The sequence below is a fragment of the Neopsephotus bourkii genome, unplaced genomic scaffold (assembly GCF_033783945.1).
Source record: "Neopsephotus bourkii isolate Nb327-2 ecotype Australia unplaced genomic scaffold, CSIRO-AGI_Nbou_v1 NB_678, whole genome shotgun sequence".
Taxonomy (NCBI): domain Eukaryota; kingdom Metazoa; phylum Chordata; class Aves; order Psittaciformes; family Psittacidae; genus Neopsephotus; species Neopsephotus bourkii.
Genome location: NW_026901177.1, coordinates 480,708 through 497,316, shown reverse-complemented (window position 1 = coordinate 497,316; position 16,609 = coordinate 480,708). Strand labels below are relative to the sequence as shown.

At 41.4% G+C, this 16,609-nt stretch overlaps 1 protein-coding gene across 10 annotated transcripts in view; it reads right to left on the bottom strand.

The window, feature by feature from the left end:
• Window positions 1–16,609, bottom strand: part of MCF2L2 (MCF.2 cell line derived transforming sequence-like 2) — a 183,440-nt gene that overhangs the window by 118,841 nt on the left and 47,990 nt on the right. For 9 of the 10 annotated variants that reach the window (XM_061353481.1, XM_061353487.1, XM_061353482.1 and 6 more), the window contains exons 3-5: window positions 14,557–14,671; window positions 4,751–4,841; window positions 3,411–3,530 (exon numbers count right to left, since the gene is read on the bottom strand). In XM_061353481.1, the coding sequence (XP_061209465.1) occupies window positions 3,411–3,530; window positions 4,751–4,841; window positions 14,557–14,671 (326 nt within the window). The remainder of the gene's footprint in view (window positions 1–3,410; window positions 3,531–4,750; window positions 4,842–14,556; window positions 14,672–16,609) is intronic. The other variant, XM_061353480.1, reaches the window with a different exon arrangement.

The following is a 16,609-nucleotide window of genomic DNA, read 5'->3' as shown; positions in this document are numbered from 1 at the left end:
GGATACAAGCATCCTAATTTGGATACAAGAATATAGTGGGAGATGCATCTGGTGTCATGAACCTGTATGGGCTGAATATTCTCAAGTAGTCCTTAACTCAGTAGTTCTTTACTTCCAGCAGTTCATTTTCACCTTGAACCCAGCTGCTAAATACAGAGACCAGGAGACCTTGTTGATGAAGAAACTGAGGCAAAGAAAGCACAGAGTATCTGAGTGAAAGCTAAAAGGGAAAAGTGTCCCATGAATGTGTTACCAAACACTGTTTTTTTATGATCAAGAAAAATCCAAAACCCCCATCATCTTGGAGTAGCCTCAGGTTAGAACATGCAGTCTATGCACTACTTCTGAACTGCAAATTACCTTTAAGAAAGTAGGTCTTAACTGCCTTGTAACTCTTCCTCATCAGAGATGTTGCTGACAAATGGAAATCTTTTGATAATCCAAAGTTCACTGAAACTACAGAAGAACACTGTGATAGTATCTCAGAATGGTTTGGGTTTTGAAGAGACCTTAACTATGATCTAGTTCCAACCCCTTGCCATGGGCAGGGCTACCTTCCACTAGACCAAGTTGCTCAAAGCCCTGTCCAGTGTGGCCTTGAACCCTTCAAAGGATGTGTCATCCACAACTTCTCTGGGCTTTTCTTTTAGGAAGATGTTTACTTTAAGCCAGTATGCTCAGCATGAGCCATAAAGCACACCAGCTATGGTGCTACCTGGCAGGGCACAAGACTTTGCCCTGCAGGCATCTCTGCAGGAGGAAGCCTAGGAGCAATCCAACATCCACCTAAGAAACCAGTCTTACAGAGACTTAGCATCTTCCACTTCTTGCCAGACTGAAGACATCCACATTCAGTAAGCTGTAGCATACAAGAGAGTAGCAGTTTGGAAGAGGAGCGCCTGCATAGGCAGGCCAGCACAGGACACAGAGCTATTGTGGGGTTGCTTTGTGACAGGTTAGGCCATCTGAAAGAAGTCACAGCCTACAAAGGTCAAAGGAGTGTTTGCTATGGACAGATCGTTCAGCTTTTTGTGTACACTATGAAGCTGGTTTAACTCACTTCCCAGAAGGGAAGGCTCCTTAGGTAAATCTCTGGGTGTCCCTTTTAAATTTCCAGATTTTTATCTCAGATGAACTCCGGTGTATCTCCTATATTTCTGTACTGTGCTCTTGAGTAATGATATTTAACCAAATAATTATCCCAATAGAGATTTATCTCAGGGGGTCTTATTAACCACATTTGTATGTCAATAAGTCATATAAATCCTGCATTTCCTTATTATGCCTGTTTTACTATTTCAGCCTTTATTTCCTGTTCTTGTTTGACCTTCTGGCTTTTAGTCAATTCAGTGTTGATTTAACCCAGCAAATCTACTTTACTGAACATATTTGCAGACTGATAGTTCAGATAAACTATTTAACAAATGTTTCCTTAATAAATGCACACTATATTATTGAAGCCCCTTTTCATATGCTTAAATCCTGGCCCTGACTCACTTATTGTGATGGGAAATGCAACTCATCCACAGCCCAGTTATGACATTTATGTTGTCATAGTGCCAAATGCAGAACATGAACAAACACCTGCAAACAATCTAAAAGCTGATGGTGGTATTAAAGATAGGTACTGACACCTAATTGCTTGAGTAAGAACATCTCCAATGGGATGAGAATTCTCTGGCCCTCTTCTCATGCTTGGCATGTAGGATGCAAATTTCAAGAAGGAGTCACTCTCAGTAACTAATCCCATCTGAAACTGGGGTAACACAGGGGCATGCCTGTGTTGGCATGTTCTTTTTAGGATGGGCTAAAAACACAGGTGAAAGGCTCCTCCACAGATCATGACAGACCCCAAGAACATAAGACACCTTTAGCACAACCTTAAGCAATTTATGATAGCATCAGGCATATGTGGACAGCATGTATACAAATCTGAAGACTGTCTACAGCTATCTGTGCAGGAGGCAGGCAGATCTAGCAACAAGCATATCATTCTCTTAGTTTTGAAAGACTGCCCTAATAGCTCTGTGGACAAACCCAAGATAGCTCAAAACCTGAATGGCCAAGACAATCCCAAAGTAAACTCATATCTTGATTTTCCTGCCCATAAGAAAGATGAGTTACTATTTAATACTTACTGCAGTGCTTGGTCCTTGCCCAGAATTAACCTCCCTTCCAACTTTCATAGTTTCAAGTTGAGTTTGAAATTCAACATTGTCATCAAATAAATTGCTAAAAGTATAGAAAATCTTGAACTGTTAGGAAATGCTAATTCTTGGTGAAGTTGTCCCTTACTAGGCTGCAGTTGCTGGCACAACAGTTGCTATAGCAACAGATTGTGGCTTATTAAATACAGGAACATCCAGATTTTAAGGTGCTATAAAACTGAAAATTTTTTTTTTGTGGCCAAACATGTATTTTTACATCAATTTTGCATTTCAATTACCAAAAAGTAACCCTTGAAAAACTACAGTCAACAGTACAGTTTAATCCACAATAATCAAATGAATATTTGTGGTTCCTTTTCTCTATGCATTGTAATAAATGGGTTGCTGTCTCTTACTTCAGAAGAAGCACAAAGTATTTTAAACACCTGATCTTCAAACTTAGATATCGACAGAGCTAGAATCTGTTGTAGGAGAGCCACAGATCTTTTGCAAAACTATATAAAACCACAAGCAAAATCCAAAACAATCATATGAAATTATTCCAGTAAAGTCATTGTGGAACACAGTATGAATCTGGTCCAGGATGAAATACCATCAATAATCGTAATTCAAGATTGTTTATAAACCATTTTGAAACCACATGCAAACATGCAGCTATGAGCAACTCCCTAAAGAGCTCTCTTAGAATAATCTAAAACTTAAACTCTTTCAGGAATGCTAACGTACAGCATATGCCAAGTGTATATAAAAAGAAGTAAAAATCAGACTTTAAATCTTGAGGGCATGGGGATCAAAGGCTTTAGAAACAGACAATGCTATGCAAGCATTTAACAAGGCACTGTCAGCAGTCCCATGGATAATACATAAAATAGCGCAGAATTCAGCCCTAGCTTTTCACTGCTCTGTAGTAGTAAATAGTTGTGTTTGTCACCAAAGTGAGAAGATCTACCTCTACCTGCATCAGAGGAATGGCTCCAGTGGACTTATATGTCAATACTTAAAAAAACAAATCACATTTTATAGCTAAACTGACATGGGAGCATGTCCATTAAATACTGTGAAGCATCCATTGGTAATTAACTCTTTAACATTACTATTATACAAACCATACAGATCCAGATAAAAGTCCCCTCTTGCCACATACAATAAAATTTCATTTACTGGGTTATGACAAATTGTTGACACCTGATAATTGCAGACATGGAGATAAAGAAAACACATGGGCAAAAAATGCATGCTTACCGGTACCTTCATTTTAAAGTCATCTCGATAGAGTTTAATGCCAATGTCAGCGATTGCCCTTTGGATAAAGCGGGAAGGTCTCAGGACAAACACTAGCTGCAGGTTTCCTGGAAATGCTCCCTGCAAGAAACATGGAACTATTAGAAGGCTTAACTCTACCTTACAGGAAGGCCACGGGAATTTTCAGCCAAATGTGTCCTAAAGAGGGCAAAGCATGTAGGACTTACTGAACCTTGCTCAGTCCAGCTGCTAATAGTATCAGCTGGTCCAGTCAGTATGTGCCCATTGTCACAATTTCCAAAGCTGATAGAAAGACTGGACCTTTTTTACTGCCCAGTCATGCACTGTTTTCTTATACGGATTTAGCAGAGAGCTCTAAAGTTTCGTCACTAGCACCTTCCGCCCCGAGATCTGAACCACACCAAGCCCCCTTTGCAGTACCACACCACAGGTTTTCCCGTTTCCTAGGCTGCCGCCACTAGAGGGCAAAGCTGGCTACCAACGTTGGACTTGATGAAAGAAGATGGTAGCACAGAGGAATACCCCAGGCTGACCTACCTTCTCCTCCTGGAACGGCTTTTTAATATTTTTAACCTTGCATATTCTTCCCCACACACAGTCACTCAACACATTCATCAGACATGGCTCTGTCTGCAACACCCATCCTACATCTCTCATGCACTCCTCTGAGCTCATCAACATAAGAAAAAAAAGAAAGAACAATTTCTAGAAGAGAGCAGTTAAAAAGAACTGAGAATGAAAAGCAATTCTGTTTAAATTCCTTGAAAAAACTTAAAGGTGCCTTGGTCATCCCTCTTACACTTCTGTGTATATGTGCTTGCTCTCACAGCACATATTCCTAGTAACAGGTGTATAAAACCAGCTGCTTTAATTGGCACTGAAAATCAGTGCTTAGCTCTGACTTTTGCAAACAAGATAGAATAAGCTATTATGAGTTTCTGACAGAGATCACTTACTACCACGCAAACAGAAGCCCCTTGAGATCTGTTTCTTTCACAAGGAGGCCACATCATCACATCAGTGCACAGAAGTGTACGTTTGTTACACTCTTCTAGGAACCAACTTTAAATTACTAGAATTTGTATTGTAGTCAACCCAGCAAATAAGGAATTTGTCTTAATTCAGCAATGAATAAGGGTGTCTAATTTGTTTCTGCACCTTCCTCCTTCTTTTATTTAACACTCAAGAGCTTCAGGGCAGGGGAGAATCTGCATCCACAGCCAGAAAATGTGAGCTAAAAATGAGTACATGAAACTGTATCCTGTGCTGAAGATTCAACAGATAATTTTAATTTCCAGAAGATAAATAACAAAACTTACTGCTATCCGTGTCAGGGATGCCTTGACTGCGCTCCATTTGTCCCGTCGTCGGTCTATGATGATGATGAATCCGATGCTGGCAGCCTCCAGACTGCAAAACAGATGAAATAAGTATGCTGGGTTACATGGACATACTCCCGTTCCAAGGAAGTGTACTGCAGCAAAACACAGCCTCTGTCAGATCACTCTGTAAGCCCATTACGAAAACGCAACATAGAGTAGAAAGAATGAGTATTTGGCAGAATTCACATGAAAACAAAAGCCGACAAATTTTCTCTTTCCAGCGTGAGGCTAGCAGCTTACACAAGACATGAATACTTTATCTGCTTAATCTCTCAGCTGCTAGGCTACCCTGCTACCAAACTAGGTGATACAAATAGCTCAGGATCATGAATTACACTGTGCTGTATTGAAGACAAAAACCTCAGATCTTCTTTTCTCTGCAAACTAATGCAAGTTATTGGACACCGCACTTCAGTCTTCATTCTCCAAGTATGCTGATATCTGACAGGGACACTTAGCTCCAAGGGAGCCTGTATTCCCAACTGTTCCCCTTTGCTTGTGTACACAATGCCCCAGGAATTCTGGTAGGCAAAGCAGGAACTGAAGAGTTCTATCTTGCCAACCACAAAGTGGTTCTAGGGTTGCAAGTCATTCAAATATCCTTTTAACACGTTGGCTAGAATAACAGTTACTGTTCCTTCTCAGTACTTTTCAAGGAGGATCTATGAGGCAGTGATTCGATGCTCTGTCCCATCTATGTAGGCCTCATAAATATCCCATCCTCTATCTCTCTCACACAAAAAATCCCACTTTGGTGCACAGGGCTTCAGTGGGACTGCTCTACTCTGCCTCCCAGGAGTGCTCAGATCTGGAGAGAAGTCCTTGAAAGCTATAAGCACACACAGAGAAAAAATCTCCAGAAATATCATTATAGCACGTTGGCTCAGCCATCTCTGGACAAAACAGAAGCAGGCAGAAAGAGCATAAATTACATAATAAAAGGACATACGGCAATCAAACACCCAATCACAGATTTAAATCAAAAGAAATTGTATAAAACATTTCCTTGATCCCTTTTCCATTGTCCATACAAGAAGCAACCCAGGAACACCATTTTCATGGGTCATTTTGTGAAAACTTGTGTCAATAATCAACAAAGAGCACCAACGTTAGCAATACTGAGGTTCTGCTGTAGCTCTGCAGGATTAAGAACAGCAACCTGAAAGCCAAAGTATTACACAAATCCAAGTTGCCATGCAAGTGTTCTTAATAGTTCATACTGGAAAAGGAAAACTCACTGATTTTTCCACTTCAATATTTTTACATCATTCCTCTGAGAGCAACAAAATTCAATGACAATAGATGACCTTTCCTCTTGAGTAGTGCAACATGCAGCTCTTTCTTTAGAGAAGAAAAAATGTGTTTGCAGCAGAGCCTCTCAATCAGGGAAAGTAATTAATCCATTTTTCTTGATATATATATATACACAAATATATACATATCCTTCAATAATTCAACAAAGGTTTCAAGGAAAACAAATAGCCAGCTTGGTATCTATGCATCTGCTCTAGTTGTTAGGGAAAAAAATGTTCAGATGAAGGCAACGAAAGAAATTGTATGTATTGCAGACTGTTACAGAAAGGGCATGAGAAACTAAACACAAAAGTCTCAACCTGGGGGGTTCCTAAAGTACCCAAAAATCTGCACTGGTTTCATCAAACTGCTTCTGGTGCTGGGACCAAAAATTGCTTTGGAAGGCTGAAAGTCATGAAAAGCCTGGGCAAATCAGCCTCGGCCTCCAGACCACCAGGTAGTATCCCTGTGGACAGGGTGCCTGTCCTGCCTAATGGAGACATACAGGATGAGGGCAGGCTTTTTCTCTCTGCCTTGACAACCAGTGTTGCCGCACTGGTTCCAGGAATTCTGGTTATATCAAACAGAGAAGTTTGTGGTAAACTTGCTGATAGTTTGGAAATCAAAACAAGCACAAAGCCATGAATCATTTTCCTCCTTTGCTTGTGTAATACATGTCACAAAAAACCAACAACAAACCCAAACCCAAACATTTTTGTTTAATAATGTGCCAAGAAACATTTAGGACAACTATAAAAAGAAAACAACTGCTAGAAATTGTAGGGTACAAATGTGTTTAGGTGTCACAAGAGACAGGAAGGGTGCTTTTCTGCTTGTTTATTCTTATTTAATACCTCAGCACAGCATCTCACTCCAGGAAGTTCCAGCTGAAAGGCTGGAACCCCCACTCCTCAGCCTCAGAGCTGCATCCACCCTGGGCACATTGGTCTGCCAATCCTGGTGGCAACAGCCCCAGTTATTCTGTTTGCTACAGATGAAACTGGAAGCTACAAGCCCCCAGTCCTCGAACTAATACAACCACCATCACCCCAAAAGGCAAAAAAGCCTTGGAGAAGCTGTCAAATAAACACGCTCTAAAAACCAGACTGAGGTGCATCGCACCCAGTTCCCTGGCCTAGGGAACAGGAGGCCATCCAGTCAACGCTGGCTGCTGTCTGACATCCAGTCCACAGAAAACAGGCTTGTAAAAGACAGGATCACACTCATTAACAAAATGAGTTACTAGCAAACTCTCCTACATATGATCCACCAGTTCTGACTAATCCAAAATAAAGTTTGTAAACATTTAATGCTGATAATACTAACACTTGTCACAATACAGTGCTCCCAAAACCAACCCCAGCACTCTCATGGGCCTCTTGCTAAAGCACAGACTCAAGCATGCTCTGGCCCCATACAAGTGGAGATTAGCTCTTGGATTCACAGTTCTTCAGATGACCAGAGAAATGGGTAATCACAGGATACACATCCCCCTTGGCTTTCTTTACTCTTGCTGGGAACAGGATTTGGTCCAAGTATATGGTTAACCAGAACAATTAATAAAAAAAAAAAAGCTTGTTGTGACTAATTGTTTCAAGAGAACAAGGTTACAAATCAACATCCACGTTGCTTACAGTGTATTATTGAAACTAGTCTGTTGTTTAGACCAAAGTTACTAGTAAAATGGTGAGACATGAAGGGGGAACTAAGTGAGTGCAATTCTCCTTTCAACAGTAACATTTCAGATGACCTTGGAAAAGGCTGTCTCTAATATGCTTTATGTTTTTTTGTCAGCCATGTTAATTTTTGAGAACTATGTTAAAGCAGCAGGAATATGGGAATGTAAGTCTCATAAGTTGGGTCAAATTGGTCACCAAAATATGGTGTCTAGTCCAGAGAAAGAGAGACTATATACTGGAATCACCATCTATGTTTACAGCCCAGAATGGTGCAACCAGTCTGTAGCTGCTGAATATCAACGATAATTGGCTACATAGAATCAGGTTCAAACCCAATGCAGTACCACTGAAACGAATGATTTATAACATAATTCCCAACAAGTAGGTGTGTTAGCTGAAGCTAACAAAATTCTGATGCTGATCTACACAAATATATCATTCAACTACTGTCAGGTTAATAAAAATTAGGAAAATCTGTTCTTGACAAAATTTATGATGTAGCTAAACCACAGGTAACTATATCCATAAGTGCCATATTCATACAAGCTGCCTACACATAAAAATTGCCTTGTTTTGCCCATCTACCTGGTTTGAGAGACTGACTACAGGCTTTCTAATAGCAGGGTACATGGAGGATTGAAGGCCTAAAAGAATTCAGAATCAGACCCTTATAATTATAATCACACTTTGGTAAGCAAACTGCAGTGGAAGTAACTGACAAGACAGCATCTGTGAAAAGCAACAAATACAACTGTGTTTAAACAAACACAAAAGTATTTCTCCCAAGTAAAATGTGCCTCTGTGCATGTGAACCAGCTCTTATGTCCTATTTTTAAAAGTAAGTCCCTCAAACGTCACTTAAAAATGACCTTTGTTGTTTTTTCAAGTACATGTTCATGAGCAGTTCATTTTTTTCAGATGTGCTTCTACACAGGGATTCGTAGCACCACAAAAGAATTCAGGCATCAGAGGGTCAAGAAAAATTACATTCATAGATAATAGGAACAAGAGCTTATGAAATACAGACAGAAACAAGAAAATGCAAGAGAGAAGCAACAAAAGAACTTTCTCATGAAATTAAGCTTGGCAGGAGTGGTCATGGGGGTGGGGAGAGCTAAGAATAATGAACATGTGGGAATAGGAGCACTGCTTATCAGTTGCCACTGCGCATCACAGTGTTGCAGGCCAGTTAAAGAGACAGACTGAGGAAATGGAAGATGAAATAGGTACTTATATAATGACTTGGATTGAAATACAAGGAAACAGTGAAGAAGAAAAAAAAATACCATTAAATGTGCAGTCTACCTATGGTGGAATGCTAGTCTTAGCTCTTTCTGTCCAAGACCAAGCGTAGTAACAGCAACAGGCTGCCAAACCTGCCAAAAAGTGGTGCCTGGCATATGGGGCTGCAGGGGAAAGCACAGGCCAGAACACTTTATTACACAAGCAGTTCAGGTGCACATCCTAGTTGCAGAAGAGTATGAAAAACAAGCCAAAACATGAGATCTGAAAGAGATTTGTCAGGGTAAATGAGAATCAGGCCATTAAGCAAACAATTCAGGTACTATCACAGTACATATAATTTAAAACATTGAACCTATTACATTGTCTGAGAAGAAATGGTTAAGAAATTGGAGAATAGATTTAAAAACTACAGAATTTGAAGAAGAAGGAAAAGAGTGGGGAGAGAAGATGAGAAAACCACATGGTGCTAAAAAGGAAAGCAGCTAAGCAGAACACAGAAGAAAATGTGGGAGAATATATACATCACTCCAAATTACTCTGGCAGACTACATAAAGGCAAGAAGCAAACAAGCCAGAGATACACGGCTGTAAATCTTTGCTGCCATAGGTTGATGGATGCAACATGACAACAGTCTAGAGAAAAGAGGTGTCTTTGGACAACAGAAAACTCAAAATGGACCCGATACAAAGCTAGAGTTCAGCCTTCTGTGACATTATTCCCTGCTTTTCACCTTAATGTTCAGGGACGTGAGCTCTGTGTGAGCCTATATAACATCTCAGTCCTGGGGTAAAGGTTGGACTTGATGAACTTAAAGGTCTTTTCCAACATAGCTGATTCTATGATTCTGTGGTATCAATTGTCTTCATCAAGATAAGCCAATGGTATTTGTATGTGTGTTTGACTGGGTTTTTTAATAGATAGGGCCAATTTAAGACTTAAATTTATCCAAGGAAACAGAGAGAGTGTCAGCAAGTGATCCCATTTCAGTAAGAATGCTGAAAGAAAAGGCCAAACCGTGGTCTGAATGCCATTTGGCACTAAGGAATACATGCAGGCTAACAGCCATAGGAGAAAAACTAGCCACAATGGCAGCCTCAGTGCAAGTGGATGTGCAGCCAAGAAACCCCACTCGTGTGTACCCAGAAGAAGGGAGTTTGTTTAAAAACACACACACTCCATCAATACTTTCTCAGTGTCTGTACTGTAATATCTCCACAGTAGTATCTCTAATTTAGGTTGGCCCTTGATTACTGATTTGAGGAAGCCAGGAGACGTCCAATTCCCTGACCTCTCTCTTTGTTTTGACCTCCCTTTTTGTTTAACAAAGTAGTTGATTCACATCAGTTGTAAGAGAAGGGAATTCTGGCCATGGAATAAAGAAAGTAAAAAAGGCCTTTCTGGAGCTATCCACTGTATGCGTGCATGCACAGAGGTATGCATGTGCGTACACAGATGCTACTCAATGTGAATATGAATGTATGTAGACCCCTTTGGTGGAGCACTTTCATGAACAGGTGTTGAACCAGAGAGAAAATTAATCCAATTACAAAAATCTCACTGGGCTGATCTTCTATCCTGGAGAGCAGTTAATGTTTGAAAGCCCAGAGTGCAAGGTTTACTTACAACTCACCCCAAAATACTGTGGTATTCCAATTTGTTTGGCAACATCAAAGACAAGTGCATGCCTGTACCACTGAGTAATGGCATTTGCTGCCCATCTTTTCAATGTTTTGTCACATGGGCACATAAGATCAATCATTCCAGAGGGACTTAGAAAGTTACTAACTGAATCCTGTCATCTTGTGACAACAGATCTTATCTCCATAACTACAATTAACCTTATTCTACAGGATATGCAGAAACAGACACTAAAAAAAAGATATTTTCTCTACCTTTAACTGAAAAATGGTGCTGATTACTCTGGTTCACTGAGCTATGAATTAGGAAGTATTTTCTATGCTAAACAGAGTGAACTGCTTTTCAAACTATACTTCATCTTACCTGATTCACAGTCATAGCCTTCGTAACCCCACAAGAGTTAGAGACTATTCTCTTCGTCACTTTGATGTCTGCACATCTTCTTTAAGAATCAAAAGAAAAGGTGAACTACTAGCAGTGAAACAACATGTACAGGAATGCTGCTGTAATACACACAATAGTATGTAATATAGTAGTGCTAATGAAGGTAACAAAGAAGTTCCTTTACTACTTGCTGAGAGGTATGAGAAACACTCTTGGTGCATAGACCAGCAATTGCAAATTAGCAAGGCTCTGCTGCACCCAAACAGGTCTTCCATTTATGCCACATTAAGACTGTACTTCATATAATTATGTCATAAATCACACAGCCAAAGCTTGCTGCTCAGGTTCTTCCTCTTCTAAATTAGTACCTTTGTCCCTCACCATCCACATGAAGGGTGGCAAGTTTCAAATAGTAGCTCAAGAAATGCAGTCAATCTTTCTAAAAACACTAACGAATACTAGCAAACTCACATCCCTACAGTGTGATCTATAATTAAACCTAAGTGTCAAACCAATGTGCTGGTCTGCAGAAAATGTAGGTTCAAATCCCAGCCTGTCACTGACCTTGAGCAGGTCATTTATATCGAACTGAATAGTCACTTACTCAAGACAAGTTTTGGTGAGCCTGTCTGTAATGCAAGATATTACTTACACATACCTCATCACCTGTAAAATAAGCATATTGCAGCTCTCCTGAGTTACAAAGCTTTGAAATTTAACCCATCATTCTTTGCACATTGCTCTGTGATTTCTCAGGGGAAGAGAAAATGTGAAACTGGTAAACGGAATCAAAGCAAAGGTCCATCTAGCCCAATATTCTGTCTCCAGTGTTTGGTAGGCAGTGATACTGAGGCAAGGGGAAAAGAGGGAAGAGCAATATTTCTCTTGGCATATTCTCCCAAGTCCCAGCATTAAGGAATATACAAATTTCTTCAATTAGAGTTTGCATGTGAGCCACTGAGTTCAGCTGCCACTGATAGAACTATCCTTCATTAATTAATTTAATTTCATTTGAACCCATCTGAACTTTGGCTTTCACACAGGCTGAAGCAGCATAAAGCATTTCTGCCTATCACTGACAACATGCTAATCACCCACCAGCATACCAAATACAAACAACTGGAAAACTAGTTTTGTGCTTTTCTCAGCTACTATTGCTGTTTTATTAACCCTGAAGCTGATCATCCTCCCAGTCCTGCCTCTAGTGAAGAAATCCGTAAAACAAAGTTTCTCCTGTCAGAACAAAAACCCTACAGAGCAGAGTGAAACAATGAAGCTGTTAAGTTTACAGCGTGTGGTTTCTTTCAGCTTGCTTTGGCAACTTAGTATGGGGAATACACGTAGGTGGAGCTGGGAAAACTTCTTACTCAATCTTGAAGGAGGCACGTTTTCCCTTCATCATCCTCTAAGCACCTTTATACGCAAGACCACAGGAAATAGTAAATCCCTGCTGTGCTTCCAACTAGCACAAACAGCCATGGTCCAGAGACAGGATCAGGGAACTGAAAAAAATATTAATCTCTTTTTTGGATCAACAAAAAGTAATTCAGCAGCCATGCCTTAGCACATTTCCTCAGAGCAGTGGAAGTGAGTTTGTTTCGTTGTCCTTGCACAGCTGCAAGCAAACAGCAAGGAAAACATCCTAGCTGTGGAGCAGAGTCCCAGTAAATGAAGCATCAGAAAGCACATTGTGCTTGCCAGAATCCTGTCAACAGGTCACCTAGCTTGCTTTCTCAAAACAGAAAGCTTGCACAGAAATATGAACTCAAGAGAATAAACAGTAATAGAACCTGTGTAAGTTTGGCTCCTACCAGATGCAACCTCTCCTTTGTTACATCCAGCACCCCTGAGAGTTTTCTCAAATGTCCCCTCTTAGCTCCTTTTTGATCTGCTATTTTTACTGCTGCTTTTCCGATCTATACCTCCTCTCACCCAGTTCAAGCCCTGAACAGGAAATCTGGCCTGTGTAAAGCTTGCTTTCCCACACAAATGGTGTAAGTGGTTCCTAGGTCCTCCTGAACATAGGAAAGTTTCATATGGACTGGATGGATGCTGAACCACCAGTACAACCTGGTAGCACCACTAAAAGCAGCGAGTCACTGAAGAAGCAAAGCTCTGTAGGAAATCATAGAATCATAGAGTCAGAGAATAGTTATGGTTGGAAAGGGCCTTGAGATCATCTAGTTCCAACCCCCCTGCCATGGGCAGGGACACCTCACACTAAATCATGCCACCCAAGGCTTCATCCAACCTGGCCTTGAACGCTGCCAGGGATGGAGCATTCACAACTTCCTTGGGCAACTCATTCCAGTGCCTCATCACCCTTACGGTAAAGAACTTCTTCCTTATATCTAATCTAAACTTCCCCTGTTTAAGTTTTAACCCGTTACCTGTTGTCCCATCAGTACAGTCCCTAATGAAGAGTCCATCCCCAGCATCCCTATAGGCACCCTTCAGATAATGGAAGGCTGCTATGAGGTCTCCACGCAGCCTTCTCTTCTCCAGGCTGAACAGCCCCAACTTTCTCAGCCTGTCTTCATATGGGAGGTGCTCCAGTCCCCTGATAATCCTTGTGGCCCTCCTCTGGACTTGTTCCAACAGTTCCATGTCCTTTTTATGTTGAGGACACCAGAACTGCACACAATACTCCAGGTGAGGTCTCACAAGAGCAGAGTAGAGGGGCAGGATCACCTCCTTCGACCTGCTGGTCACACTCCTTTTGATGCAGCCCAGGATACGATTGGCTTTCTGGGCTGCAAGCGCACACTGCCGGCTCATGTTCATTTTCTCATGGACCAGCACCCCCAAGTCCTTCTCCGCAGGGCTGCTCTGAATCTCTTCTCTGCCCAACCTGCAGCTGTGCCTGGGATTGCTCCGACCCAGGTGTAGGACCTTGCACTTTTTATGTTTAAACTTCATGAGGTTGGCATCAGCCCACCTCACAAGTGTGTCAAGGTCCCTCTGGATGGCATTCCTTCCCTCCAGCGGATCAACCGAACCACACAGCTTGGTGTCATCGGCAAACTTCCTGAGGGCGCACTCAATCCCACTATCCATGTCACTGACAAAGATGTTGAACAAGATCAGTCACAACACCGATCCCTGAGGGACACCACTCGTTCCTGGTCTCAGCTGGACATTGAGCCATTGACCACAACTCTTTGTGTGTGGCCATCCAGCCAGTTCTTTATCCACCAAGTGGTCCATCTATCAGATTGATGTCTCTCCAATTTAGGGACAAGGATGTCATGTGGGACAGCGTCAAACACTTTGCACAAGCCCAGGTAGATGACGTCAACTGCTCTACCCCATCCATCAGTTCTGTAGTCCCATCATAGAAGGCCACCAAATTGGTCAGTCAGGATTTCCCCTTAGTGAAGCCATGCTGGTTGTCACCAAGCACCTTGCTGTTTTTCATGTGCCTTAGCATGCCTTCCAGCAGAATCTGCTCCAAGATTTTGCCAGGCACAGAGGAATCAATGGACACTTGTATTTAGCCTTACCTGGGAATGCTGGTTAGATATGTGACCACGTTCAGAAAATCTTCATCAGGTATGTCACTGAATCCTGCAAATTCTGGAAAGGTTATAATTGGTGCCCCATCCTTCCCTCTTCCTCCTGCAAAAGAGAGGTTGTGAGAATAAGAAGGTGAGTTTATGTCTTTGGGCAGACTGGTCAATACTCAAATGCGAAACACTGGCACCTCTCAGTGAAAAGCATCCAAATTCAGTACACATGATCAGCTTCCCATTTGACATTATAATCCACTGGTGTTTCATTACCTCAGTTTACTTCAGCTGAGGTTCTAACCTCTATTTTTTATTCTCAGCTTTCTCATTAACCTGCTGCATAGTTCTGATTACATGCTTTCTTTGGTTCTCAGTTTCCCATTTCCAAGTAATTTATTGTGATAATATTACAACATTTCCCTGTTTATAGGTTACAGCACTTTCTGATTCCTTCTAGACATTAAAGGAAATGAAGTATTTAGAGCATGGAAGCTTTGAATACACACATATAACCCATGACACAGGCCTAGGACCATTCCGGTCTTAAGTCTTTTCTTAAAGAAAAAAAAAGCTGAAAGTGCATGGAGTACTTAATCAGTGTTCTCATCTTGTTTATTTCCATCAAACCTCTATTAAAAAGGACGGGAAAGACATAAGCAGCAAGGTCAAGAAGAGTCCCTCTTTGAGGGACCCCATGATCCAAACAGCAGTACTCAAACTCTGGTAGAGCTATGGGAAGCATGGTGCTGAGCCCTTATAACTGAGCAGCCTTTACATTTCTCCTGACACAGTGCTCACCTAAAGAAGATGTAGTACACAGCATAAACACTGCTGACTTGCAGGACCAGTCCTAACTGGGCGTCACTCAAACCACTCAGAAGTTAACAGGAGTTTTCAAACCAACTTGAACTCAAAGCCAAGAATAGACTAATGAGGCAATGGCACATAAAGGAAGGTGATGTAACAAAGCTTCCATTATAGGTACCTTATTGCTTAGCACTGCTGAGGTAGGGCATTAAGGACTTGCTTTTCCCTGAGTCTTTCTCCTTACTCTGCAATCTCTGTTTTTCCCACCAGGCTGAGGGATTGTTTACCAACCCAAAAGCAAGCCTAGTCCTGCAGCACACACAATTTTTCTAGGCATTTATCACCTTTAGAAGATTCTTATTCAAGGAAGAGCCATACTTAGAGTTTCCCTTAGTGAAGGGGAAGCTGTGGGAGGGAGACGGAAAACTACCTTCCTCAAGGAAAATATCCAATAAGTTATCCTTCTAGGAGCATGGGAGGAAACAGCATTGGGGAAAAAAAGAGAGTTCTCATTCCTCAGAAGTACCCTCTAAATCCCTGTACCATTGACTTTCCCTACTGATAACCACAGCTGATGCCACAAACCAGTTGCTCCTGCTCCTGTTTTGGTGTTCATTGCACAGAGGGTGCTCTAGTAATTCCTAGCTATTTCTATGTAGAGTGATCAGTCCCTTGCTCATTCTGGTCCTGCCTCTGCCCAACCCTCCCAGCCTCAGCTGTATTATATAAGGTCCCTTCTGTGCTGTCCAGCCAGAGAACTGGGATGCTGTGAGAAATACAATGTTAACACAAAACAAGAGTCAGAGCTCTAGAAAACAGGAATTTTTACCAAGGAAACCCTTCTCTTTCTTGACATTTGGTGATATGGTGGCTTTATCAGGACACTATCGTTAGTTCTTCTTTTCCTTTCTGAAGGTTGATTCTTATTTTAATTACATCTGAAAATGGCTCAGTTGAGTTAGATCATCCACTAAATTCGTTCTGCTAGTGAGAAAACAGGCCTACAGAGATTCAGAAGGCTTTCAGCCAAAATGCAAAGAAGGAATATTATAATTCACACTACAGTGAATTGGATTTCAAATGCTGAGCAGAGCCACAGCCTCCACATTGATCTCCATGTTGGCCTTGTGATAAAGGCAAATGCCGATGCGTGGCAGTTTGATCTCATGGCACTCTAGCTGCACTATAGCAGTCAGCAGTGACACGGAATATGCTGTCATGAAAATTTAGGCAGATTTCC